Source organism: Alosa sapidissima, chromosome 20 (genome assembly GCF_018492685.1).
Source record: "Alosa sapidissima isolate fAloSap1 chromosome 20, fAloSap1.pri, whole genome shotgun sequence".
Classification (NCBI taxonomy): Eukaryota; Metazoa; Chordata; class Actinopteri; order Clupeiformes; family Clupeidae; genus Alosa; species Alosa sapidissima.
In genome coordinates this window covers 3,100,438-3,127,125 of record NC_055976.1, presented here as the reverse complement: position 1 = coordinate 3,127,125, position 26,688 = coordinate 3,100,438, and the positions used below count along the sequence as shown (strand labels likewise).

Below are 26,688 nucleotides of genomic sequence, written 5' to 3'. Positions count from 1 at the left end.
TGATATGGCCACTCTCCGATCTTTTTCTACAAACTGCATGCTTTCAGTACATTCCCTCTATATTATAGCAGAGTTATGTTCATACTTTGTTGCAAAAGACGCATAATTTGTTTATTATTGCGCTTCTTAAATCTTTTTTAATGCTGCTTTAAGTTTACTTCATGATATTGCCACAAGTTGTTCTGTTTTCAACCTGGTAACAACCCAGATCTGAAATAGATTTGTATAGGCCACTGTTAGATAGATAGATAGATAGATAGATAGATAGATAGATACTTTATTGATCCCCAGGGGAAATTCAAGGGTTAGGGTGGTACCTTTACACCTACTTTGTTTGTTTAAAAGGTTGAGGTAAGAGTCAATAATTACAACGCGGTTGGCACATGATGATGCCCGTAGGCCGCCCGGGCGATTCAATCCGCATAAATTGTACATTTTCAGAAAGCTGATGATGTGGGGATGTCATTTCACCCCCATGTTAAGGGGGCACAAGACTTAGTTTTCTCAGCTGAACAACTTGACAACAATGTCTAATTAATTAACAGCCTAATAAACAATAAACAATACTATACAAATCATAACACATAAGAAGCTTCATAAACTAAACTTATTTTTGAAAATTTAACCAGTTTTTTCCTAATAAATTATTTATTTCACATAGGTTTATGTTATAGGGTTAGTCAAATCAAAAGTTTGTTTCATTATTCTGAACGATCTCCATTAAACCCAATGTGGTTAGCGGTACTTTTATTTTGAAACAATGGCTAACTCTTAGCCACCTTTGCTAGCAATAGATACAACATTCTATTTTCGCTAGGTTCACGCTGCTTGTCGCCATCGTTCCACCGGAAACAGCTGAGCAGTATTAAGTAGAACGCGGAAGCGATTGTGACTGATTGTGCAAGTAGCAGAATAAAGGAACTATTCTATTTTCGCTAGGTTCACGCTGCTTGTTTACAGAACGCTGCTGTAGCCTATGTTATAGGATAGTTTTGGATGTTTAGGTTTAGGAAGGCACCGTAGCCTTTTGAGAGGGGTGTGATGGATGGAGCATTGGAACAGTAGTCTACTGTTGAAGTTCATCATCTGACTAGGCTACATGTATTTAACGGTAGGTAGATATGCTCTCTTTACATTTTACTTGACACAACGGATAAAGGAGAGTTGAAGTCAGCACCATATGAACAATTCAACACTTGGAGAATGGGAAACCAAGGAGATATCAGAGAAATGAGTCATCAAACAACGTAGGTTAGCTAATCTTTTGTTTATAAATCACTTATAGGAATGACATAGACATCCTGGCAACCGCTGTGTCGCACCGCCGTCATGCTATCCGGCAAAAGATTCTTTGGACGCCGCTATTTATGGATTTCCGGCTCCCATTGACTTACATTGAACACATGTAAACAAAACATCAATTATGTGCTCAAACTAACGCCGCTGACTTATGAAAACAACCATTCCACTTTGATACGAAACTACATAATTGTACAACATTTATACAACAAAAATCACAGGATTTGGATCAAGTAATGTGGAGAAAGTAAGTGTCAACCCCTAACAATGTGCCCATTGCCCAAATGTATGGTCGACTAATGTCGAATGTCAGAGTAATGACATTGAAAAAGGTACCTTCATGATACACTTTAATTTATAAAGGTACGAAGTATAAAAAGAAAAACACAATTTATCAGATGGATTACCCAAATAATTTGTAACAAAGTACACATTTATTCGAGGGCACATCTATTCCCAGAACTATAATGGATGTTAAATATTCCACAACCACTAGATGGCAGCATGACACAGCACATAAAGTACACATACGTTTCGCTGCGACCTGAAGGATGGCGTGGTTGAATATCCACTTCTCCTGCACTTCGGGTCTAATAGCGAGTGAATTGTATGACCACCAGATGACGCCATTTCACTGCACCTCGGGCCTAATAGCTGCTGTAACTTCGTTTAAAGGGGTGGTTCAGGATTTTGGACATAGGACCTCATTTCCAAGTAAGCAAGTGTGATATTTATCAGTGGAGACCGTTTTCAACACGTTTCATTCAGTCCTTCTAATTGCAGAGTTCGCAGGTGCTAGGCTAGCGCAAGTCAACGGTATGTGCTAGCCTGCCACTAAAAACAGTCTTACCCACTCCAAAGTACACCCAAGGCAAATAAATTATAACGCCAGACTATCGATGTAAATGTCTGTATTGATAGTTTTATTTCTAACATTATTCTATCCTTGCATTTCAACAATCGCATTACATTTTGAGGGACTAGTGTCTTAGCAGCGGCGGAATTATACTTGCTCCAGTTAGTAGTACTGCGCCAAAAAGTAAACAGTAAAGCGCACTCCAATGGGGATACCTAGTAGTAGCCTTGGTAATATCAGTCCGCCGCTGAGATGCAAAATGACTACTACCAACTTCAGGGAACAAAGTATAACTATTGCAACGCGATGCGAGGGTAGTTGTATTTCTTAAAATATTCTATCAACACAGACATTTACATCGATTGTCTGGAATTTGCCTCGAGTGTCCTTTGCAGTAGGTAAGACTGTTTTTAGTGGCAGGCTAGCACATACCGTTGACTTGCGCTAGCCTAGCACCTGCGAACTCTGCAATTAGAACGACTGGATGAAACGTGTTGAAAACGGTCTCCACTGATAAATATCACACTTGCTTACTTGGAAATGAGGTCCTATGTCCAAAATCCTGAACCACCCCTTTAAGTAATAAGCCTCGAGGAGCCGACGGTTACACTTGTTTTAGGGGCGTTGTTAGCCACGCTGCGCAAGCCGGGTAGGCTACAGAAGAAGCCAATAGGCTACAGTCGCGTGTGTTTGTGGTGATTTATTCCATGTATTAACAAAATAATAATGTAACATTAAAAAAATAGCCTACATAGATAAAAAAAAAAAAACCCTAAATAATACACCAAAAAAGTAAAGAAGCTTTATCGTTGATATATAAGCTTACTGAAAATCAAATATAGGCCTAAGCCTACAATTGTGCTCCACAGACAATATGTCCTACAGATAATAACAACAGTAAGAACATAGGCTAACCTAAGTCATGACGACACGGGGGCTTAAGTCTCATGTTGGCCTATATGACTACTAGGCTACCAAGCACGTCTGGGTCTGCGACAGTGAAATAGCTCCAATATTAATTGTGGCGCCAATGAATATATGCTAACATGAATCTCATCAGTCACCTATAGATAAGGGTTAGGCTATAACATATGTAGGCTATAATGTAAAAATAGGGTCATATCATATAATGTTGACTTATTAAGATGGGGGAGAGAGCTGAACATATTACACTGAACTAATTGTTCATTGTTGAAAATCAATCAAAAGTTTGTAGTTGATCCAGATGTCATTGGTCGCAAGGACTGTTAATGGGTGTATCCACAATTGGGACCTTGTTACAAGTTGGTCTTTCAACTGCTAATGCAATCAGTGGCCGTCAGAAAACATGTTAGACAACTGAGGAATGAGATGCCACACATAAAATGTACAGTCAAAGAGAATGCACAAACATCAATGGGAATCCACCAAACACAGCAGGGAACCATGTTATTGTCAATCAGCACTCTGCCACACTAAATCAGACCCTGCTTATATTTGTGCAGAGCAGAACAGATATTTGTAGATATGATGCAGGACCTGTTAAGAGAGATTGGCAACTCAGTCTCCCTCATACTAGTCCCTACGGTGAACGATGTAATAGCATAGTGCTGCTGCTTCTGATGTGCAAGACAAGACAGGGTATATATTCATAATGTGACAGGCAGCATGTATTTATCATTATGTTACAACCTCTGAACAACTACTATTGATGTTAGAAGAACAAAACAATACATCTTCAAATGTTCATTGCTTATTACATGTGTTATAAAAACAAAATCCTTGTCTGCTTTCTGTGTTTTTGCATGCACGTGTCAACAGGGGTGTAAAGACATATTTGTTCACCATGCACTTAGGCTGTTCTGAGTCATTGTTTGTATGTTATAGTATTTGTTGATTTGCATTTATTGCCCATTGATATTGCATTCACATTATTGTTTATTATTGGTATTCTCCTTATTAATGTAGTGTCACCAACATTTAAAATAATATCAACTGACATTGTTATTCATAGCCATATTTATTCTGCTCTTATAAGGTAATACAGTGCACATATTTATATTTAATTTATACTACTCTAAACCACCTTCTGAAAATCAACTGTATAGTGTTTCACTGCACCATATTTCTTGACCTGTCTCACCACCTGCCTATAGGCTGCTTACACCACCTTACTTACAACACTTTGAAGAGCCAAAAACAAAGCTCAGCACACCTGTTCAACAAGTTTTTATTGTCCACTACTGGGGAAATACATTGGCAACACTTTATTTTAATGTGTCGCTGTTACAGTGTACCTACCTAATTAGGTACAGTGGTACAACCTGTGTAACAACATGTACTATCAGGTACTGTACTATCATTGTACTTGCATTATGTATTTGTGGGTACCTACATAGGCTATAGTTGTTACATTGTAATACTGAGTGCTTTTACAAAACGTTGCCAATTTGCCTAAATTTTCATCAGAGGCAGAGCTGACCTGAGACCTGCTGGATGGGGTAAATCTGGTCATGAAAGATTTGATATACAAATCATTCTTACATAATTTCACTGCATTTCTTACTTCCAGTAACTATATGCATGTGACAATAAACTTCCTTGTATCCTTGTTTGTATGTATGTATATATATATATATATATATATATATATATATATATATGCACACACATACAGTATATCCATGCATATATACATATGTATTGTATGTAGATAGATAGATAGATACTTTATTGATCCCCAGGGGAAATTCAAGGTCTCAGCAGCAGCATACATACAACACAAACACATTCTTTAACAGCAGAAAGAGTAGGCTGCCACACCTGACGGCGCCGGAATTTAGGCTATTAAATGTAGTATTGCATTACTAGATAGATAGATAGATAGATAGATAGATACTTTATTGATCCCCAGGGGAAATTCAAGACCTAATTTGCCTAGCCTAATTTGGTTTGTTCTATTGACATGGAATGAATGAACAGGCACACGTGACTATGGAGTAGGTCTACTTCACAATTCAGATTTTCAGATGGTGCGTTGTGGCTGACAACATCCCTACAATCTCGAGTGTCTAGGTTTATTGCTGGCTCCTGGTTGCTATAGTGCAATGATGTCATCTGCTGGCCGTGCCGCGCAATAGCGCCACAACATATGTAATTTCACTGGACATTACGGTAAAAATCTTGTTTTTCCTTACTAATATTCGTGTCATCCAGCTAACATATTGCTTAATTCTTTTGACATGTCGTTTCTTTATAAATTGTAATGTAATATAAAGGTACGTTTTTGAATGTCATTACTCTGACGTGGGGGATAACGGCCACCGACGTGACCTGTTATACGTGACTCATGGACAAGGGGAAATGCCATTAATGCCATGGCGTCACGCAGCGGCAATTTTCTTAATATCGATATTTCTCCACATTACTTGATCCAAATTCTGTAATCAAAGTGGAATGGTTGTTGTCATAAGTCAGCGGCGTTAGTTTGAGCACATAATTGAGGTTTTGTTTACATGTGTTCAATGTAAGTCTCAATGGGCGCCGGTATTCGGCCAATGGCGGCGCCCAAAGAATCTTTTGCCGGATAGCGAGACAGCGGTATCCTGGCACCAAACATAGGCTATAGGCATAATTACATTATGAACTTCGATTCGGCCTACTGACACATGATATGGACGGTTCACCTTTGCTTATCCTAGACCTAGACAGTTGTGCTGTTGGGAAAGTAAAAATAATCTACGCGGACGGCTGCTACAATCACTTCGTAGATTTAGCAGTCAGCACTAACACTAGTCAGCAGGGTTTGGTCAACATAGTTTGCGTTCGTAAATTGCCACTTGCTCCGAGCACACTAACCATTCGTACATTCGGAATTTATCGTGTTTATTCAGAGCGTCATAGTAGTTTAGCTTGCATTTATGAACGCACCCGTAGTGAGTTATAGGCTAGTCCCAATATAGACATTAGACATGTTGCTTTTGTTGTTCATACTCCTTTCATTGGGGCTTGTAGGCCCTACCGTTTAATTTGTGTCATTTAGGCCTAGATTTTAGAAGCATAAGACCGTATAGGAACATCATACAAGTGGAGTGTAGGCTACAGTTGGGACATCATGCCCACTTGAAACTAGTGGTGTAGTCTACGTGATACGCTGGACTATACTGTCTATAGGCTACCCACTTAAAACGCATCACCATCTCAGTATAGCCTACACACTTAAAATTGGTTTCCATATCAAAGAATCAAAAGTTGATCATAGCATGCACAGATCAACTGTGCTTTTGAATATATACCATCATGCTTCAGGTGACATGAATGTAACAATCATGAGACACAAAGTATTTTTCCTTGACATAACATATCAAGTATGATCACATCATACTTTCGCAGATATGGGTAGGCCACTGTCTTGAAAACGATATAGCATAGCCCTAAATATAGATGGCCCTTACAATGACCAAAGCGCTTAATAGTACAATTACACAGAAAATAACCTAGGCCTCAAAGGATATGATGTATCTGGTAAAAAAAAGGGTCATAACTTAGTCTAGGGTACAATTGTTAAGGTTTGAATATTGTTTGATGATTGCTTGATTATTCAATGATCACATAAATTAACAGTAGTTTGTATTAGCTAGTCAAGCACTGCCCTAGTTCAACTTTTAAAAAGAGCACTGATCAAATGCTTCTGGAGAGGAAGGGCAGAGAGAGAAGTAGTGCGTAATCTGTTTAGAATTCCATGGCATTCTGCAACATTCACCTAGCCTGGCGGGCCATCCTATCATTGAAATGTATAGTCTGGAATCGAACCATTCACCTCGCTTAATCCAAGGGGCGGGCAGAGAATTGTCTTTCAAACTGCCTAGGCATGCAATAGGCCAGCGCTACGACCATATCTGTATCCGGTCGGCAAAACGGCAAATACATCCTTCTTCGAAAGGAATAACTTAAGTGCATTGTGTTGCTCAACAAAAAAAAGTCCAACTCCTCCAAAGTTGACGCCAACGCCGATTCAAACAACTGCTCTTCGTTCGCCATAGCCACCTTCCTTGTTGTTCACCGTCGCAGGACTGTCGTTATCCTGTTAAGCCCGCCTTAAAGGGGTGATAGAATGATGATATAGGGTATTTGGTGCTGGTCCTTAAGGTCTCTGAATAGGGTGTGTAACATTGGTTGGGCTGAAAATGGCATATGTGCTGTTCTATGCCTCCCCTTTTGGCCTTTGGAAACACAAGCCTGTACATTAGTTTCCCCTTGGCTGTCTTCCGTTGTGGGCGCTGAGCATTCTCATTGAAATGCATAGCTGCAAGGTACAACCTAAATGAAACAGCAGAAATGTTGTAACAATTGTCACTTGTCACTTTTGTAAGCACACACCAAGCAAAATACTACTATTAACTCACAGCAAAAGCATTGGCTAAACCTGTAGGCTGTGCCAAAGCTGTACTCTAACCGGTGTTGTTACAAGTGCCTTTCAGTTAGAGCAGCCTAAAACTGTAATGATTTGCATTTTGATGGCTGGCAATTAGGCCTGATCTCACACTTTCACTAAACAAAACCCATTTCTGTACACAATGTCTTCTGAAGGCATCATACGTGTGTGTTCTCAGCTGCATTGCATCAAATATCTATAAAATAATTAAAACTTTTGTGGGGGGCCTTCCCCACAAAAGTAAATGCAGGTCATTCAGTGAGATGAATAGTATGAATAGGTCTATTCATACTATGAATACTTCTTTAATTTGTTGTGAATGGCTCACTAATGTTCTCAGTCATCAAGGTAAGTAATTGGGCAACACTGCTCTACTAAATGCTACCCAGTAATAATGCTACACATGTTTGGAACACACAAACACCATAACACGTCTGATAATATTCATGATAACATAAGAATAATTAGAACGTTTACCTTTGCTTCGTTGGTGAGGTCTCAATGTAGTAAAAGAAAGCTGCGTCCCGCGAGATGCCACACAAGGAGGATCTGTTTGGCATGCTGCAACTTTTGTTCGTGGTTGTTCTTGTGATGTGCTCTGAAATCATTTTACACGATAATGTTAACGTTACTCCTAGTTTCCACTTCTAAAAGTGGTAACAGGATCGACTTAGGTGGGTAACATTACAGCTTAGTGCTAGCTTCTAGCAACCAAACTATCGTGATTCTACTCAGCTTTAGCTATCTTGCTGGAATAGAATAACAAAATAACCTGACGAAGACCTGGACAAACGTGCATCGTAAAGTGTAGATTTACATGTCAACATGTTATTTATTCGAATGAAATACAGTCAGGGAAATGAAATAATGTTACCCCCATTGCTAACAAACTGAATCGTAACACATTCTACGTGTACATGTATGTTGCTATACACGATATGCTAGCATTGTTATCAACTGCTTAGCGACAAAATAATACTTACAGCTTGCGTTTGTGATGACCTTACGGTCGGAACAGCCCCTCGTTTCAGTAAAAGAAGTTTGGCAAATCCTGCTTTAAACTGTCCAAGATTTTGAAAGCTGTCTTCGGTAAAATGTTCAGAGCAAATGAACAGCTGAGCGTCGAACTTTGCAGGGATCTTCTGATAGACAAACATTATCCATGTCTGCCGAGTCTTCGGATCCTTGGGAAGACTGTGACAAACTTCCCCTTTCTCCGTGCAGCCTGGAACACTGCATTTACCTCTCTGGCTCATTTTCGATAGAGAAACTGCCTGCTTTGTAATTCTTGTAGAAGTAAACCCAACAGTAGGCTAGCTAAACTAGTGTCTGACATCTTCACGACCTCCATTCATGTTCTTGGGCCAGCGAACCAGTGGGCTGGTCTGTATGTAAATTTTGGGGCGTGACAAATGTACAGGCCAGAGCCAAATAAGGCACCACTTCGGAGTTTGCGTAAACTCTGAGCTTCTTTTGGATTCGCCCGTTTTATGGCGGGAGTTTCGAATTGTGAGATTTGCACAGAAAGGAGGCGTGGATGGGGTTTTGAACTTCTCTGTATCTCCATTTCACCCACTGAACTATCGTTATTCATCTATGACAAGGTAAACTCGGTTTTGCATTCTATGACCCCTTTAAGACTCTCTAACAAAATAGAGCGCTGTGATTGGATGACGTCCACAGCGTCAGCCAATAGAAATCCCTATGGTTTGATACTAGACGTACAGGCTGAGCAAATTAATTTGCCGCTGCTAGGGTGCGTCTAGATTTCTAGGCTAACATACTGCATATCAATGTAAATATACAGGTCACACAAGTTTAAACTTCATGTAACTGTTAAGACTACAGAAATATACAACACAACTACCTCTATTTTTTTTTTTTTATATATATATGTCCTATATTTCTATTTTGATACATACATGTTCTATATTTCAGTCTTGCACTTTAATTTAATGTTTATTGTCTATGGCTATGTCCATAGTATGTCTATGTCTGTATTTAAAGCATGTCTATGTCTGCATGGGAAAGTAAGAAACGAAATTTCAATTCTTTGTATGACCAGTGCATGTAAAGAAATTGACAATAAAAGCCGACTTGACTTGACTTGACTTGACTAACATTCACCTCCAGTCAGCGATTGCTCAAGAGAGGATTATTGTGCAAGTCTTGTCAGTGTTCTCTTCTAGTCAGGTTTCACTTAACTGAGAACATCTCACCTTTGGGCGGGGGTGGGGGGGGGTCACTTCATCCACATGTGTATGTTTAAATCACACAGTGGTGATGGTGTGTCAGCTGTAACCCCTGACAAAAAATAACTATAGACTTCTTTATTTTGTATATTATTATTATTACAAGCATGATCACATCAGACTTTCCCAGATATGGGTAGCCTTAAACTTATATAGTCTTGAAAACTATATAGCCTAGTTTAACAGATGGCCCTTACAATGAGCTTAACAGTAAAATTACACTGAAAATAGCCTAGGCCTCAAAGGGTAGCCTACCTACCAATTCATTGAAGCCCTTTTAAGGTGTGATGATTATTTCGGCGCGCTCTATGCACACGCATTACCTACAACCCTGGTCAACCCAACCCAAGTCTTTCAATCCTAGTGACGTCCCTGCTTGAAACACCCTTTAAAGGGCCGTCAGAGCCCGTCTACAGAGAGCCTGTTCACCTCCCCATTGTACCAAATTTAGTTGCAGTTTCACCAAAGTTCCTCTGGGGGTGATCACGGGCGAGTGTAAAATGAATGAGGGTCTATGGAGCTACACAGCTAAATTTGTCTCTTTCACCTGATTGTCGCTGAAAAATCGCACCTTTGATTGTAGTTTCTGCAAGTTCAATATGGATTATAGGCTTAAAGTTGAACGAACGAGTACTTATGTCCTTTCAATTTCTTATAGGTTGGGTCGTTGTTGCCCATAACACGCAAGCATTCTGCTAATGAATGACGTCATTGACATTTTTAAAAGGCATTTAGAACAAATAAGCGACTTTAGAAAATATAATAGCCTACTCAGTAGTGTGTATTTTCTTTGCCTCCCCTTTCGAATGCAACATTTGAATTACTAGACAAAAATGTATATCTCGAGAACAGATTCTAAGGGGTACAGCTCCATAGACCTCCATTAATTCTGCACACGCCCGCGAGCACCCCTGCATTGGAATCAGAGTGGAACTGCAACTAGTTCAGAAGCCAGAAGTTTCCTGAGAGTGAAAGTTATCCCCTTATTAAGTTAGACATTCTCTGGGGCCGTTCTGTAACTCCAGTCATTTCTTTACCGATTTCTCACTTTTATTGTCACATTTTTCTCTACGTAGCTCCACCTACAGCTTTGGGGTGCATATTTCACAACTGTCGCTTTGGTGTTTTCACTGGCTCTGCCATGATAATGAACATCTAAAAAATTAACATCTAATCTGTGTTACTAAATTGAAAATGTTGCATAGTTCCCCTTTGAACATGTACCGGGAACCTGCGTTGTGTTGAATCCCGGTGATTCAGCCCTGCACACGCCTGGACTAGAACCTGCGAACAGCAGCACCTCGGATCGGGAGGCGAGTGTGCTGACAGTTGAGCTAAAAGCCCAGGCTACTAGCTTGCATGCCATCAGCACTCTTGAGGCGTCAGGGAGTAAGGTTTACCAACGTTCCACACGCACAGCTAAGCTAGCTGGCATCCGTTACAAACACACAGCTTAGAAATAATTGTGATGCTTAAATGACCTGTTGTGGCGAGAATGGTGGCTTTCCCTGCTCCCTCTACCATCTCCAAGTGGAAAACAAGCCTTGCAAGATCTGCACTAGCGTCCTGGCAGTGTTCTTTATCCGGAAGTCCCGTGAGAAGCGAGAATGAGCGGGAAAAAAAATTCTCTTGACATACACACGTCCCCATCAAGCACTGGTTAGTCATACTGGCTAGCTATAGTGGCTTCTTTTTTTAGATGTTCATCATGGCAGAGCCAGTGAAAAAAACAAAGAGGCTTGTGAAATATGGAGCCCAAAGCTGTAAGGGGAGCTCTGTAGAGAAAAATACAACAGCAAAAGTGAGAAATTGGCGAAAAGATGACGTGTTACAGAACGGCCCTTTAAATTGAAAAAATTGCATAGGTCCCCTTTAAATGTCTTGCGTGCGCAGCAAGCCCAAATTGTGAGTTTTGCTCTGCACATGCGTATTAGTGTCCTCTTTGAACTTGAACATTCCATTTGTACTGTTCGCCATATCGATTCCTGTGTATCAAATAAATATATATTCCTGTTTTATTCCTTTTAAGCAGTGCTAATTTGAATTACATGAATGAATTTAAATTAAAATACTTATTAGTAATTGTTATTTTTTTCTTTATTAAATTTAGCAATGAATGGTTAATTAACTTTACGTCATTAAAAATGGGTGTCTCAATGGTACCATGGTATTGTCTCAAGTGTACTCCATATGGGTACAGAGACACAGTTGAGACAAAAGTGCACCTTATGTTTTTGAGCTAATTGTGGAAAATATCAACTACTTATGGATATTATTGGTTGATAATATCTTCATCTACAAACTAAAGAAATGTCATATGGAATGTCATGTTACATTCTGTACAAGTCGTATTATCATTAGAGAAACAGTCTTTATCTTTGTTTTGCAGAATTATCTTTGATTAATCAAATGGACAGGGGTTTTCCTCATCAGGAGAAGAGCTGTAAGAGAACAGCCGAAGCATTCCCTTCCCACCATGTTGGTATCAAGAACTCTTCGCTTTTGTTGTCAAAGGTAAGCACTTAGTATAAGTGTTACATGTTAATAAAAAGCAAAAGGCACCATTAACAAGATTTGTTAGTTTAGTTTATTGGTTGTCACCGGGATGCAGAGCTAGAGTTCAGTAGGCTGACAGCCGCTGGGAAGAAGCTTCCTCTGAACCTGCTGGTTGGGTTGCGGAGAGACCTGTAACGCCTTTAAAGCACGCCAGGACAGCTGCCTGGGCTTGTTTAAATATGAGTATTAAATATGTCAGTCCAAACCTCAGTCAGCTGCACAGGCCCTGAGCATGTGTCCAAGGATACCATCAGGACCAGCAGCCTTACATGCATTAGTCCTGCTCAGTGCCACACACACATCGGTGGTGGAGAGTGTGAGGGGCTGGTGATCTGCGGAGGCCACAGACTTGATGGCCACTGTCAAAGCGGCCATACAGTAGAAGTAATCTGGATAACCAGAAGCTTGCATCATGCTGAACGAACTTCTGGGCCAAAACCCTCACAACCGGAAAACAGCTAGAGACGCCCACTGATCTCACTTCCGTTGTGTTCATGGGGAAAAGTTCCTACTGAAACTAGTGTGAAATGGCTGCTGATACAAACATAATTGAAGCATGTTTAGAGTCGATTTCTGAAGAAATTGACGTTCGTATTTGCTTTAAACCTCTACAGAAGTTATGTCTCAAGCAAGGGCTAGCCAGAGATGGCTACAAAGGCAAACTAAACGCCATCGTTTTGGTTGTTAGTCCGCTGTTGGCGGTATTTTCATGAAACACCCAGTACATGTGCATCCTCACAAGGTCTGCCCCCTCTCCCCGCCCTAGTTTCCCCTGAATCCAGGCGTATTCCTCTAGACCAGTGATTCTTAAACTTTTTGTGCCATAACTTAGTAACTTCATAATGCATGCTTTGTATCTAAATGTCTCCAGAGTGTAGCGCTGTAGCTGCCTGGCTACTTTAGCTGTTGGCTTCTCCTTTACCAATGTATCTTGTACCTTGATGGTTCAAACTATGGTTTTGGGAAACACATCAAAACTGTATGGTTCTAAATAGTTCCTTTTGGAAAATGTACCCCTGCTTAGTTGTTATGAGAACATGATCACAAAATGTAATGAAAACATTCTTAAATTCACTAGGGGCCCTATCATGACATTCTAAAGTGCATCGTCACTCGTCAAAAGTCTATTCAAATTTAGTAGGATGTCCAGTTCACACTGGGAGGGGTTTCGTTATCAAAAGTGGAGCGCATGGCGCAACAAGGTGTTCCTAGGTTTTTTAATCAGTCATATGGGTGTGTTTGGGGCGTAACATCATTTTAAACCAATGAGAATGACATCTGGCATTCCCTTTAACGGCGCAAAGCGTCAAATAATGAAAATATGTCAAATAAATGCATCGGTATTTTGGCATTCAACGGCGCATTTGAAGGAGGCTGCTTGCGAGACCGTATGAAATAGTCATTCTTAAACCATGCATTACTAAAACCTAGCATAGCCTTCACGCATTTGCACTCGTCTATTATTTGAACTCATTGGCAAAGTGAAACTAACTTAACCAAGGTGTCAGTCAACGAAGACAGTTATATGCAGTTACTTTCACTATTGACTGACAATGGGTTACCATCGAAAACATAGGCTGGAAAAAGCAACACTTACCCTAATATTGCTCAAATGACTGAATAAAACAACATTTATCCTGCAGAGGAGTTGCTTATATCTCGTGACAGTGCGTCTTCAGCTGTGCTCCATACGTGTCTCTCGTCTCTCCCCTAATCACTTTTAACCGTCATTACCAATTTGCAAATGATGGTGAATAACTACTCATCATGAGATGTACAGTATTTCGTAATATCTTTATTCTAATTATGTTTCCCATTGTAATCGTGCAATTTGTAATGCTTTGCATGGACGTGCGCTGGTGTGCGTTCATGAATGATAGAAGGATGGTGCGTGCACCTGCCAATATGACTGTTGACATGCGCTCTTAAAATAGCATATGAACAACTCGCCATTGACTTCTGACCAGGTTTAGGTGGTGTATGATAGCGATTTTTAGACAACGCGCCAGGCCCCTCCCTAGGTTGTTAATTGCCACACCCCTGGTCGCAATGTTTAAAAAATAAACGTGCAAAATACCGAATTAAGCTTTACGCGGGTGAATAACGAGCTTTACGCCATGCGCTGGAGCCCAAAATACAGCCCTAAATATTTACATCATGACTAATTCTGTAGTTAATGCTTTTGATTTAACATTTTGACTGTGATGTATTGCCACAGGCGTTTCCTTGTGCCTCTCATCGTTCTAGCATTGGCCTCGCCCTGGGTTCTGAAAGGGGTGGTTTTTAACACCAACCCAAAGCCTTACGAATGGCCTGTGGATCCCAAACATCAAGAGGTAACGAGCATTTATGGTTTCACATGTTACGAGTAAATTTGTGGTGAGAATTTTGTTAGCATCAATATGAAAATTACCACGGAACAGTGCAAATAAATTAATGGATTACATTACTTATATAGTTGCAAAAGTAATAGCAGCAGACTTAGTGATATAAAACAGATAAGATGTTTTTGGGGGGAAAAACTGAGGTCCTTTGCACTAAACCATTTTCTAAACATTTTCCAGTTGGTGCATACCTATGTGCGAAGTGTCTTAACAAGAGAATGCAGACCTACATTTGCCCGGAAAAGAATTGAGGCTCGGATTCCCACAACCACCCCAGTGATAGAGCCTTTTCTCTGGAGAGAAACCAGTTCAACGGATACAGTTTTCCAATATCCCCCTCCCTTTGGATTTCTGGACCTGCAGGACAAGCTCATGGAGGTCCTGAGGCGTCTGCCGCCCTCCCCCACTCAGGAACATCATGGGAAAGATTGCCAGCGATGTGTGGTGGTTGGCAATGGAGGGATCTTGCGTGGGCTGGAACTTGGAACACTAATTGACCAATTTGACATGGTTATTCGGTAGGTACCCCTTTCCCTTGTTACATCATATGGTTAAACAGTATGTTGATTTTTGTTACTGATATAGTAAATAGTAAATAATTTACTAGGAAATAATTGGATATGGCAAATATCGAAAATCGAGATATTGATTTCACTCTGAGAGACATGCTTAAAGCACTGAGACTCAAAACAAAATCATGCTGCATTTCTGCTACAACACAAATGTATTCAAAGCGACACATTGTCACTTTGAATACATTTAACGAACAGTATATGGACAAACGTAAATGGGAGATGCTATGAGTTTTGCACCAATCAATAGAGAGGGTTAGGCCTACTGTAATAATTTATGGAGAGGATGGATGGATTGTATATTTCAAATTATTTGCTAGATGTATTTTTGTATGATATAAGCATTTTCTTCTCTCCCACTTTGGTATTTCAGATAAGATAGATAGATAGATAGATAGTTTACTTTATTCATCCCCAGAGGGAAATTATGGCAGCAATTAATAGTATTAACATATATCACACATATATACAAAAATAATACAATTATGATAAGACTATGTGCAATTGATTGTAAACTTTCATTGTCTCTCAGAATATGCTTCTCCCCTCACGGCACAAAGGGAAGTTATTGTAAATAGCAGGAATGATTTTCTGTAATGGTCCTTATTACAGCGAGGTTGAAGCAACCTCCAGCTGAAAACACTCTGTTGTCTGACCAGTAGTTCATGCAGCGGATGTGAGGTGTTGTATCAATCTTAAATAATTCTCTTTCCTCAGGGTGTGTCCCTGACCTTTTCAAGACAGCCAGTGTCCAGCCCCTCCTAAAAAAACCTTGATCCTTCCATTCTAAAAAACTTTCGTCCAATCTCTAAATTGCCCTTTATCTCCAAAATTCTGGAAAAGGTGGTCTTGATGCAACTTTCTGAAGTGTTAAAGGGCAATAGCATCCTGGAGAAATTTCAGTCAGGTTTTCGTCCTATGCATTGCACTGAAACTGCTCTTATCAGGGTAACCAATGATCTACTAATGGCAGCTGATTCTGGTGAGCACTCTGTTTTGGTGTTGCTGGATCTCACCGCTGCTTTTGATACCATTGATCATGCTATTTTAATTAGAAGACTAAGAGAATGGGTTGCCATAACGGGTCCTGCTTTGGACTGGTTCATATCCTATTTATCCAACAGGACATTTTTTGTTTCAATAGGTCATTTTACTTCCTCTACCTCAGCTATTACTTGCGGTGTTCCCCAAGGTTCAATTTTAGGACCAATATTGTTTTCCCTGTATATGTTACCTCTAGGCCACATAATTCGCCGCCATAACATATCATTTCACTGCTATGCTGATGACACACAGCTGTACCTCTCAGTCAAACCAAAAACATGCTTAACAAGCTAACTGTACTGCAGGATTGCATAGCTGATGTGAAAGACTGGATGTCTCAGAATTTCCTACAGCTTAACTCTGACAAAACAGAAGTCCTTTTCATTGGCCCTGACAAAGTCTATAATCAAGCTAAGACTTTTCTTGGAAATTTAGCCTCAAATAACAAGACTACTTCTAGAAACTTAGAGGTTTTATTCGATACAGATTTAAAATTTGACCAACATGTAAAACTCCTTGTGCAGTCCTGTTATTATCAACTGAGAAACATTTCCAAAATCAGATCAATGCTTTCTTTAAAGGACACAGAGAGAATTATACATGCATTTGTCTCATCTAGACTTGATTACTGCAACGCCTTATTCACCTGTTTAAATCGTCATTCCATCTCTCGTTTACAAACTGTTCAGAATTCAGCAGCCAGACTTTTGACAAAGTCTAAATTTAGGGAACACATCACCCCAGTTCTGGCCAATCTTCACTGGTTGCCAGTGAGTTTTAGGATTGATTTTAAAATCCTCCTTATTACCTATAAAGCATTACATGGTTTGGCACCTGACTATTTAACAGATTTATTAACCCCCTACTGTCCAGCTCGGCCCCTCAGATCCTCCAGCCTGGAACTTTTAGTTGTTCCAGAAAGTAAACTGTCAACTAGGGGTGACCAATCATTTGAAGTTAGAGCAACCAAGCTTTGGAACAGCCTCCCTTATAACATCAAATCTGCACCATCTGTGGCTGTTTTCAAATCTAGTCTAAAGACCCACTTATATAAAATTGCTTTCCTTAAATAGTGAATGATTCCACTCATGTCTCTGCTAATTTATTATCATTATTATCATTTCTGTTTGTTTATTTTGTCTTGGGTAATGGGTACTATACTGTATACCTTTTTCTATTTTCTTTTTTATATATATTTAGTTAAGTTTGTGTTTGTAGTTTGGTAGTTTACTATTTTATCATTTTTATTAGGGCCCGAGCACCGAAGGGCGCAAGGCCCTATTGTTTTTGTAAGGATTATTATTAGGGCCCTAGCACCGACGGTGCGCGAGGCCGGGACGGCCTTGCGCACCGAGAGGTGCGAAGCCCTATTGTTTTTGGAAAGATTATTATTAGGGCCCGAGCACAGAAGGGCGCAAGGCCCTATTGTTTTTGTAAGGATTATTATTATTATTATCGAGTATTATTATTGTTATTCTACTTTTTTGCTTTCCTGTTTTTGAGGTGGTTAACATGGTCGAAAACTCTTGAAATTTGGCACACACGTCAGGTGTCACACATCGCAGTTGGGTACAAGAGCTTGACCCCGGGCGTGGCCCAGGGACTCGCTAGCGCCCCCTTAGGTGACTGATCCCGTTGTTGGCAAATATTTTGAGGTGGTTAACATAATAGAAAAGTCTTGAAATTTGGCACACACATCAGGTGTCACACAAAGCAGCTAGGTAAAAAAGCTTGGCCACGGGTATGGCCCAGAGACTCGCTAGCGCCCCCTTACGCCCCCTTAGATGACTGATCCCGTGGTGGGCATATACTTTCAGCTACACACACCAAATTTGGTAGGTGTCTATCTCCCCAAGATGAACGAATGTTGTAATATATTATGGTTTCAATATCTCACCATATAAACAGGAAATGTGTCATAAAGTCACAGTGCATTGAATGAATGGTCTGAATCTTCTCAGGTTAATAGATATTATGATTATGATGACATCCAGACACCCAATGGGCCTGTCTGGCATAGCGCCACCACCTGGCCAAGCAGGAAATGTGCCAGAAATGGATGATGCCTTAACTGATTCATCTAAAACTTTATAAAATATTGGATATTATTGTGATGATATTCACAAGTGTAATTCACATGCCTAGCATAGCGCCACCATCTGGCCAAGCAGGAAATGTGCCAGAAATGGTCTATGCTTGAATGAATGGTCTGAAACTTCTCAGGTTAATAGAGATTATGATTATGAAGATATCCAGACACCCAATGGGCCTGCCTGGCATAGCGCCACCACCTGGCCAAGCAGGAATATGTGCCAGAAATTGGCAATGCCTTTATTGATTGATCTGAAACTTGACAAAATATTGGATATCATTATTGTGATGATATTCACATGTGTAATTCATATGCCTAGCATAGCGCCACCATCTGACCAATCAGGAAATGTGCCAAACATGTTCAATGCTTTGACTGATTGATCTGAAATTTTACACAAAATTAGATATCATGATGATGACATTCATATGTCTTATTAACATGCCTTGCATAGTGCCACCAATTGGCAAGAGAAGGAATGTGTTTTTTCCATGTCTGTTGGATATCACAATCAGATGCATCAGATTAATCAGATTAGGTGTATATGACATCCAAACACCCAATATGCCTGTCTGGCACAGCACCAGTGGTGGAGGAAGTACTGAATCTCAGTACTTAAGTAAAAGTACAAATACACAGAGAAATATTTACTTTAGTAAAAGTAAAAGTACCACAATGACAACCCTACTTAAGTAAAAGTAAAAAGTACCTGCTTTTAAATGTACTTTAAGTATTAAAAGTAAAAGTATTTGCATAATGATTTATTCTCTTAATATCTATATTCTAAAAGAAAAAATAGTATGGGCTGTGGCATTTTAATTAAGCTAGTTTTAGGTTAGGCTATATTCGACTAGATAGTTTTAAGCTAATGAAATTGTGCTTACCATCTGTGGCCCAGTTTACATTCTGACCTACAATTCTAGAGATTGTAATTCTGGTTATCTACTAGGGTGATCTGCTGAGTATATCATTCAGCAAAACACGAGAGCCTGAAGTTTAACGGGGTAGACCAGGGAAACGTTGGGTGGATCGTAATGCCAATTCTGCTGATTGAACAGAAAAGTTGCTGAGAAAGGTGTCTTTATGATTAGGTTCAGTTTCACTTGCACAGACGCACATAGACATTGAATGAGCGCTCACATTTCTACCCCCCCAATTGTAGGCTATGCCTCTTTATTTGATCACACACAATTAAGAAATATTTTCTAATCTGGAAAATGCTACGTTTTTTTTCCGGCCAGCGGTTCTATAATAGTCTACCATTTATTTGTGCCGCAAATGATCAGACGTGTGACAGAAGCATGGGCATAGCCTGTAACTTCGCTGATCCGTGGATAGCAATCTCATCGGAGAGGAGGCCCTAACGCTGCAGATAACAGACAGAGAAAGGCACAGAACACAGTTGCATGTCCAGTGTAGCCATGGGTCTGGTGAATATAGCCTACCGAATGCAGATGGCTACAAGCTCACGCTTTGCCTGGTCTAGACTAGAAGCTTATGTTTCAAAGATTTAGAAGCTGGGCACGTAGCGCTCCAGAATCTTTGGTAGCAACCCCCTGGTAAAACAAACGTGTTTGTCAGAGAGAAAAAAAATCTGATCATAAAATGTATCGTAAAAAGGAACGATGGTGTAGCGGAGTAAAAGTACAGATAATTGCTGTAAAATGTAACGAAGTAAAAGTCAAAAGTATGCACTATAAATTCTACTTAAGTAAAGTACAAATACGTGGAATATTTATTTAAGTACAGTAACGAAGTATTTGTACGTCGTTACATTCCACCACTGCACAGCACCAACAGCTGGCCAAAGTCAGACTAGTTTTTGGAATTTATTTACAAAATGTTAATTAAATATCATTATTTTGATTATATTCACATGTGTAATTTCCATACCTAACATAGCGCCACCATCTGGCCAACCATAAAGTGCATCAGAAATGTTCTTTGCTTAAAATGAATAGTCTGAAATTTCTCAGGTTAATATATATTATGATTATGATGACACCCCATGGGCCTGACTTGCATTGCGCCCCCACCTGGCCAAGCAAGTATATGTGCCAGAAAATTAAATACAAAAACAAATAGCACACGCATCAAATATGTACATTTCACAAACGCACCGCGTCAGTGCTTTGTTGGATACCGAAATGTCACGGGTTGCGGACCGGAGGTGCTCGGGCCCGCCATTGCCGCTTGCGGCTATATTTATTATTATTATTACTATTATTATTATTGTTATTATCATTACTATTGTTTTGTTTTTTGCTTTGTTTTGTTTGTTTGTTTGTCTGTAGAGCGCTTTGTGCTTGAAAAGTGCTATATAAATACATTTTATTATTTTATTATTATTATATTGTCCATAATGCAAAGGAGTTTTTGCAGCATCCTTCTCAACTACCACAGGGCTCAAGTGTACTTCCAAGCATAAAGCCAGCTCTTTTAATCAACTTGTTGAGTTTTTTTGATAAGAGAAAGACCTTGAATGACCAGCAACATGTTACTCTGTTTTGCACCGGGCTAAGCAGGTCCACGTGTATTCAACTGCTTAGTGCTTAGAGCAACGTAACTGTTTATGATTCACAGATTATGTATGTTTAATTTTCTCTGAACAGGAGCACTTTTTGTGGTTATATTCAAGATGGCAAAACATTTTCAAAAAGCCATGAGGATCATATCAGAACTGTTATGATCCACTTGCCTAATCCATTAAGTTATGCAGGCAATTCTAATTGGACCACCTATAGAAGTGTCAGAAATATAATGTAATCTCTTATTGGTTGAATCATTAGATAACTGAGTATTTTTTCCCCAGACTGAACAGTGGTCCAGTGCGAAATTTCATTAAAGATGTGGGTAACCATACCACCATTCGAATGAGCTACCCAGAGGGCAGTCCAAAGGTCTGGGAGGACATGGACCCAAAGCTGAAGTATGTGGCTGTGATCTATAAATCTGTGGACTTCAATTGGCTCAATGCCATGATTACCAAACAGAAAGTGGTGAGTATTATCCTGGCATCAACAGCACACTTTGAAAAGCAATATTATGAAAGTGCAGAAGATGAACTTCGATTCAGGGAGGATATTCCTGGTGTATGTACTTTTGTAGAACCTTGTTCCCACTTCTCTATTTTTCTAGTTTTGTTGTTGGTGTTTGTTTGTACATGAGGGCCCCTTGCAGGTTTGATTGTAGCATGCAGAAGTGTAAATTGCATTGCAGAATAAATCAAAGCGATTTAATGATTATGGGTAGTATGAAACAGAAGTCCATCAATCAAATCAGCTGATCTGTTCAGTCCATATATATATATATATATATGCATATGCATGCTTCTCCCCTCACGGCACAAAGGGAAGTTATTGTAAATAGCAGGAATAGATAGATAGATACTTTATTGATCCCCAAGGGGAAATTCAAACTACTAAAATACTATGAATGGCTTCCTCCCAATACACAGCCATTGTGGGACTGGCTGTTCTTCTGGCAGAAGGTGCCTGATGAAATCCCAATAAAGTTATCGCAGTTCTACGTCCTGAATCCAGAGATCATCAGGGAGACGGCCTTAGATCTATTGCAGTACCCAAAGCCAAAGTTCCGGCTCTGGGGTTGGGACCAGGTAGGTAGAATAATTCTATTCTCAATAGCCCCTTTCAGATATGAACTCAAAGACAATGCCCCGATAATTGGGTCCGGTAATTGACCCTCACATACAGAAATCGCCCAGGTGGGACTTGTTCATACCGGGAGTAAATACTCCAGCTGGTTTAAGGGGAGGGGAGGAACCAGGGTTGACGCACAATACTACTGTATTGTCGGGGCATGGGGCACAATATAGGTTCAATATTAATGATATAATAATGCTAATATAAGGCAAGTCCAGATCATTGAAACTAAAAGAAGGTCTGAAAACGTGTTTTATTTTCTCTTGAAATGTTTCATGTTTCCTTTTGTCACACTTGCCCCAAGATGCACTTGCAATAAGAAGATCCTAGAGATTGAAAGTTGTCCTTTTAAGATCGTATTTTCTGTAGCACCTACGTTTGGCTGTCGTTTACATCCAGCTGAAACACTATCTACATAAAGGCTATCACGACAATCTGGACATAGCCTACAGTTAAATAGTAATGCAATGGTTGCTATCTTGGCTCAGAATTTGGCTTGCTTTTTGACTGTTCACATAGTGGATGTGCATTACCGCGTTTATGTTGGACATTTACATTTTGAATTCTATATACAAAGTGTTTTGTGTTATATTGGCAGGTATAAACATATCAAAATTGGTTTGGCACAAATTTGTCTGTTTTAGCAAGTGCTGAATGGATCAAATCTGTTGAATATCCAATGGCCAATATAAAACCAACTTTACCGCTGTATTTGCATAACACACAGTTCCCAGGTCCTACATGGGAACTTCCCGTCTTTGCAAATTAGCGCCAGTCTGTCATGAACAAGAATTAATGGATGAACTTCATTATTATAGTCATAGCCTTATACAGTTAAGCAATGGGGACACCATTAGCATCACACAGCCAAGGTGTGAATCGCCCGCGTTTTACCCTTTTGTGTTCAGACATACCCGCACCCGCGGAACCTCTGCACTTAGTACTACAGGGCAGTGTAAGACCCAGGTGATTTCAAGGTCAAATAATTCGGACATTTGTGTTCACACATACAGCGTGACCTCCGGATGATGTCCAGGGTATATCTGAAAGGGGCTAATGTATGTCCTCAAAAGGAAAAAGAAACAGAAAATCCTTGCGTATGTAATGCATGAAAGAATCAGCAATATATCACTCTTAGTTGAAGAGAAGTGTGTTTGTGAACCATATGATGTCATTGCAGACATTCCCAAAATCAGGTTGTTGGTTGATGAAGCCTTATATCACAAAGGAGTAAAAATAGTAAATAGTGTGATTTCCTGTCATTACAGAACGTGCCGACCCTGGGTATGTCTGCTCTTAACCTGGCATCCTACTTGTGTGATGAGGTGAGCCTAGTTGGCTTTGGCTATAACCTCAGCCAGAGGGAGGCGCCGCTGCACTACTACGACAGTCTGCCCATGTCCGCCATGCTGACCCAGGAGATGCACAATGTGGACCAGGAACGGGCACTCCTCCAGAGCCTAGTGGCAGAGGGCACCATCACAGATCTCACAGGGGGTATCTACTGCAGTTTCTGCCCCAGCTGATGCCACCTCTCTTGACTGCCCAGAGCAGTTCTGCCCCGTCAGATGATTAATGTGGAGGAGTATGTTTTCAAAGCCGTGTGTTTTGGCCAAGATGGCCAAGATGACCTGATATACGTTCAAATTCGCAAACAGGTGAACATTTGCAAAGACTCGCAAACAGGCTGAGGAGGTAGTATGAGCATCCAGTGGAGCTGGACGTGGGCTTGACCAAGGTAACAATGCAATGAACGCTACAATGGAATGCTAACACCAAATCGTTCCAATTTAACTCTTTAGAAAAACATTTTCACCACAAACGTTCGCCAAAGTTTGCCGAATTTGAACGCACCTCTGTTGTTGAGATAAGTGTTAGAGGAGGGAAAAACCCTGTATAATATTTCTTGGAATCAAGGATGGGAGCATTTTGATATATTGATCAACTCAATAAACACAATAGGGCTGTAGTCTGACTCCAAGAGGCATGTATGCATGTTGAAACAATATAGTTAGACTACAATTTCTATACTCTCACTGCTGCTGCCTTACTTTCTTCATGGGTTTAGGTTGTTACTGTTTTTGTTTAGATTTTAAACTCATCCTTTTATATTTGTTTAGATTTTAACCTCATCCTTTTATATTTATATATGCAGCTAAGTCAGAAATTGTCTCATAGTTTTCACACTGATGTTCTGATTTTCATAAGGCAAATCAATAGATCTATAATGACTTGCAATACAGAAACATCTTATTCATAAAATGTATGATTAATCTCGAAGGGAAAGAGGTTGACATTTTTGTACCTAGGTTCTACTCATGTGTGGTGCAAAGACTGTTTACATTAAGTGGTACTTACAAATGACATTGCTTAGAAATGTTTGCAGATGATATTGTCTAATGTATGTAGATTATAAATATATGCACTTTACAGTGTTTTCTGTTTGTATTTGGGAGAAACATGCATGCAACCTAATGTGAACTTTACTCAGGCCAGTGACTGTATAACCTACCCCTGGTTTAGATTATTTAAGATCAACATTGAGGTGTGCGCGTGTGTGTGCGTGCGTGTGAGCGTGTGTGTGTGTGTGTGTCTGTTGAAAAAGGTGTAATCGGCCACTTGACCTGTAAATAATTGTAGACATGTACACTGTATGTCTCTGTGGCACTGTACGACTTATGACCATTAGTACTTGATTGTTCTGAATCTGACTGTTTTTACCATAGTTTTATAATTTTGTTGTATCATTCCAATGTATTTATTTTAGGCCTTTATCATGTTGTACATCCTGCAGCGTTGCAACAAAGCTTTCATTTAAGCTCTGGGGGGAAACTAAGAATAAAAAAGATCTCACTTGTCCTTGTCTTTTTGATCAGTGGACCTCAGGCCATCATTCCAGACCTATTAAGACTTTTTTTACTGTACACTGTTTCAAAAAAGGACGCCACTGGTGTTGCTGCAGAATGATGCAGGCTAACAACTGTATAGTTGTACTTGTGACAAGGTTTTGGCAATATAGTATATTTTTACATTCCATTGCTGCAAATGAAGTACCAATGATATGCTCTATCACTGTTATCCAAATAAACAAATGGCTGGAAGTTCCTGTTGAACTTGTATGATGATTGTTTTAATTGAATATGTGACCTAGAATGTACACAATATTTCCTATGTTTGCAACAAAGACAACCTAAACATGTTTGGACTTGATACCATCTTTAACTTAATTAGTTTAACATAATAACAGTGACCACCATTGGAGTCGCCTCTCAAGCCAGTTAACACGTTAAATGATTAAGGCCACCTCAAATTCTGTTTTCATGAACAGTTGTACTCATTCTAGGATGTACTCATGTCTCTGTGGCACAGTCTGTACGTCTTCTGACAATTAGTGCTTGATTGATGGAGTGGATACTGCTCTCAAATTCATGTGTCAGTTACTCAGGATCTCCATTTTCTCATTTGTCATGGGAGCACTAATGTGCAAAAAGGGTGAATGGAATAACTCATAGCTGAGCATAAACTTTTATTTTGTTTTCATTCAACACATGTTTGTATTTGAGGGCCAATACATTCTACTACAACTTCTAATAGAGCATTGTATTTCAGCTGAACATGCCATTGAACTGTCACCAAACTTGAATTTGAATGTCACACAAATTGTTAGTGCTTGTGTTGTAATAACATTGCTTTGCCAATAGATGGAGTGGATACTGCACTCAAATTCATGTGTCAGTTTCTAAGGATTTCCTTTTTCTCATTTGTCATGGGAGCACAAATTTGCCATGAAAACACAGGACTATGCCATCTGCAAGTCCTTGTTTGAAGTTCACTTTTCAGAATTACTGAAAGTTCAGAATTTAAGTTATGACATTAAATGTTTTGGTTAAATCTCAATGATAGATTGATATAGGCACTCTGAACAAAATCCCAGAAGAAGAAAAAAACAAAAGAACCTTAACAAATTCAATGAGCTACTTTGAGTGGAAGGCACACGGGAAGAGCTCCACTGTCATTTGTTGACTCCGTTCACAGCAGAGTGTTCACGGCTGATTTCAGATCGGAGCGATTCCTGGCCGTCTGCGTTTGCTTTCCCTTCACGCTGCCTTTTAGTGCAGACAGACAGAGGTTGTATATACAGGATACTAGTATTTCCTCTCCGGCTCCAGCCCCAATTTGAAGGACTGTAAAGGGCTGAATGCGTTCCAACTTCTGAGGGCGGTGTGCCAGCAAACCAGAACGAACTGATTTTACTGAGGGAGACTTCTCAAAAAAACCTGCTCACTACCTTTCACTCCATTTATTCAGCTCACCATTCTTCATTTGACTCACTCAGATGCAGATTTCATTTGGGGTTGATTTTGAGAGGCTGAGTAACAGTTTGAGAGCAATGACAACACAGTCTGACAGTAGTTCCTGGACTGTAGGCAATTACATTTATGATAATGAGTGGGAACTTTTGAAGCTGGTCTTTATTTAATAGAGCAAATTGGATATGCTCTGGTGAATCAGTCTTTGTTTGGGCTTTGGTTTACAACTGGAGCTGTGAGGTCATCGG

General features: G+C 39.8%; 1 protein-coding gene across 5 annotated transcripts; it reads left to right on the top strand.

Moving 5' to 3' along the window:
- Window positions 1-883: 883 nt before the first annotated feature.
- Window positions 884-25,240, top strand: st3gal5 (ST3 beta-galactoside alpha-2,3-sialyltransferase 5). Of its 5 annotated transcripts, none has more exons than XM_042074933.1 (7): window positions 884-1,111; window positions 12,254-12,334; window positions 14,595-14,712; window positions 14,941-15,278; window positions 21,281-21,467; window positions 21,926-22,084; window positions 23,399-25,240. In XM_042074933.1, exons 2-7 carry the CDS (start codon window positions 12,297-12,299, stop codon window positions 23,654-23,656), a joined length of 1,098 nt encoding a protein of 365 aa, XP_041930867.1. In that variant the 5' UTR covers window positions 884-1,111; window positions 12,254-12,296; the 3' UTR covers window positions 23,657-25,240. The 5 variants fall into 5 exon arrangements, with proteins under 5 accessions (XP_041930867.1, XP_041930871.1, XP_041930866.1 ...); XM_042074937.1 differs by having other exon boundaries at window positions 12,238-12,334; XM_042074932.1 differs by having other exon boundaries at window positions 12,210-12,334.
- The last annotated feature ends 1,448 nt before the right edge of the window (window positions 25,241-26,688 follow it).

What these genes read in the sequence shown, in the direction of transcription:
- st3gal5 (XM_042074933.1), top strand. Translation starts at nt 12,297, where the DNA reads ATGTTGGTATCAAGAACTCTTCGCTTTTGTTGTCAAAG. An exon ending in CTTCGCTTTTGTTGTCAAAG is followed by an intron (nt 12,335 to 14,594) that starts GTAAGCACTTAG and finishes GTATTGCCACAG; the next exon opens with GCGTTTCCTTGTGCCTCTCA. An exon ending in GGCTCTGGGGTTGGGACCAG is followed by an intron (nt 22,085 to 23,398) that starts GTAGGTAGAATA and finishes CTGTCATTACAG; the next exon opens with AACGTGCCGACCCTGGGTAT.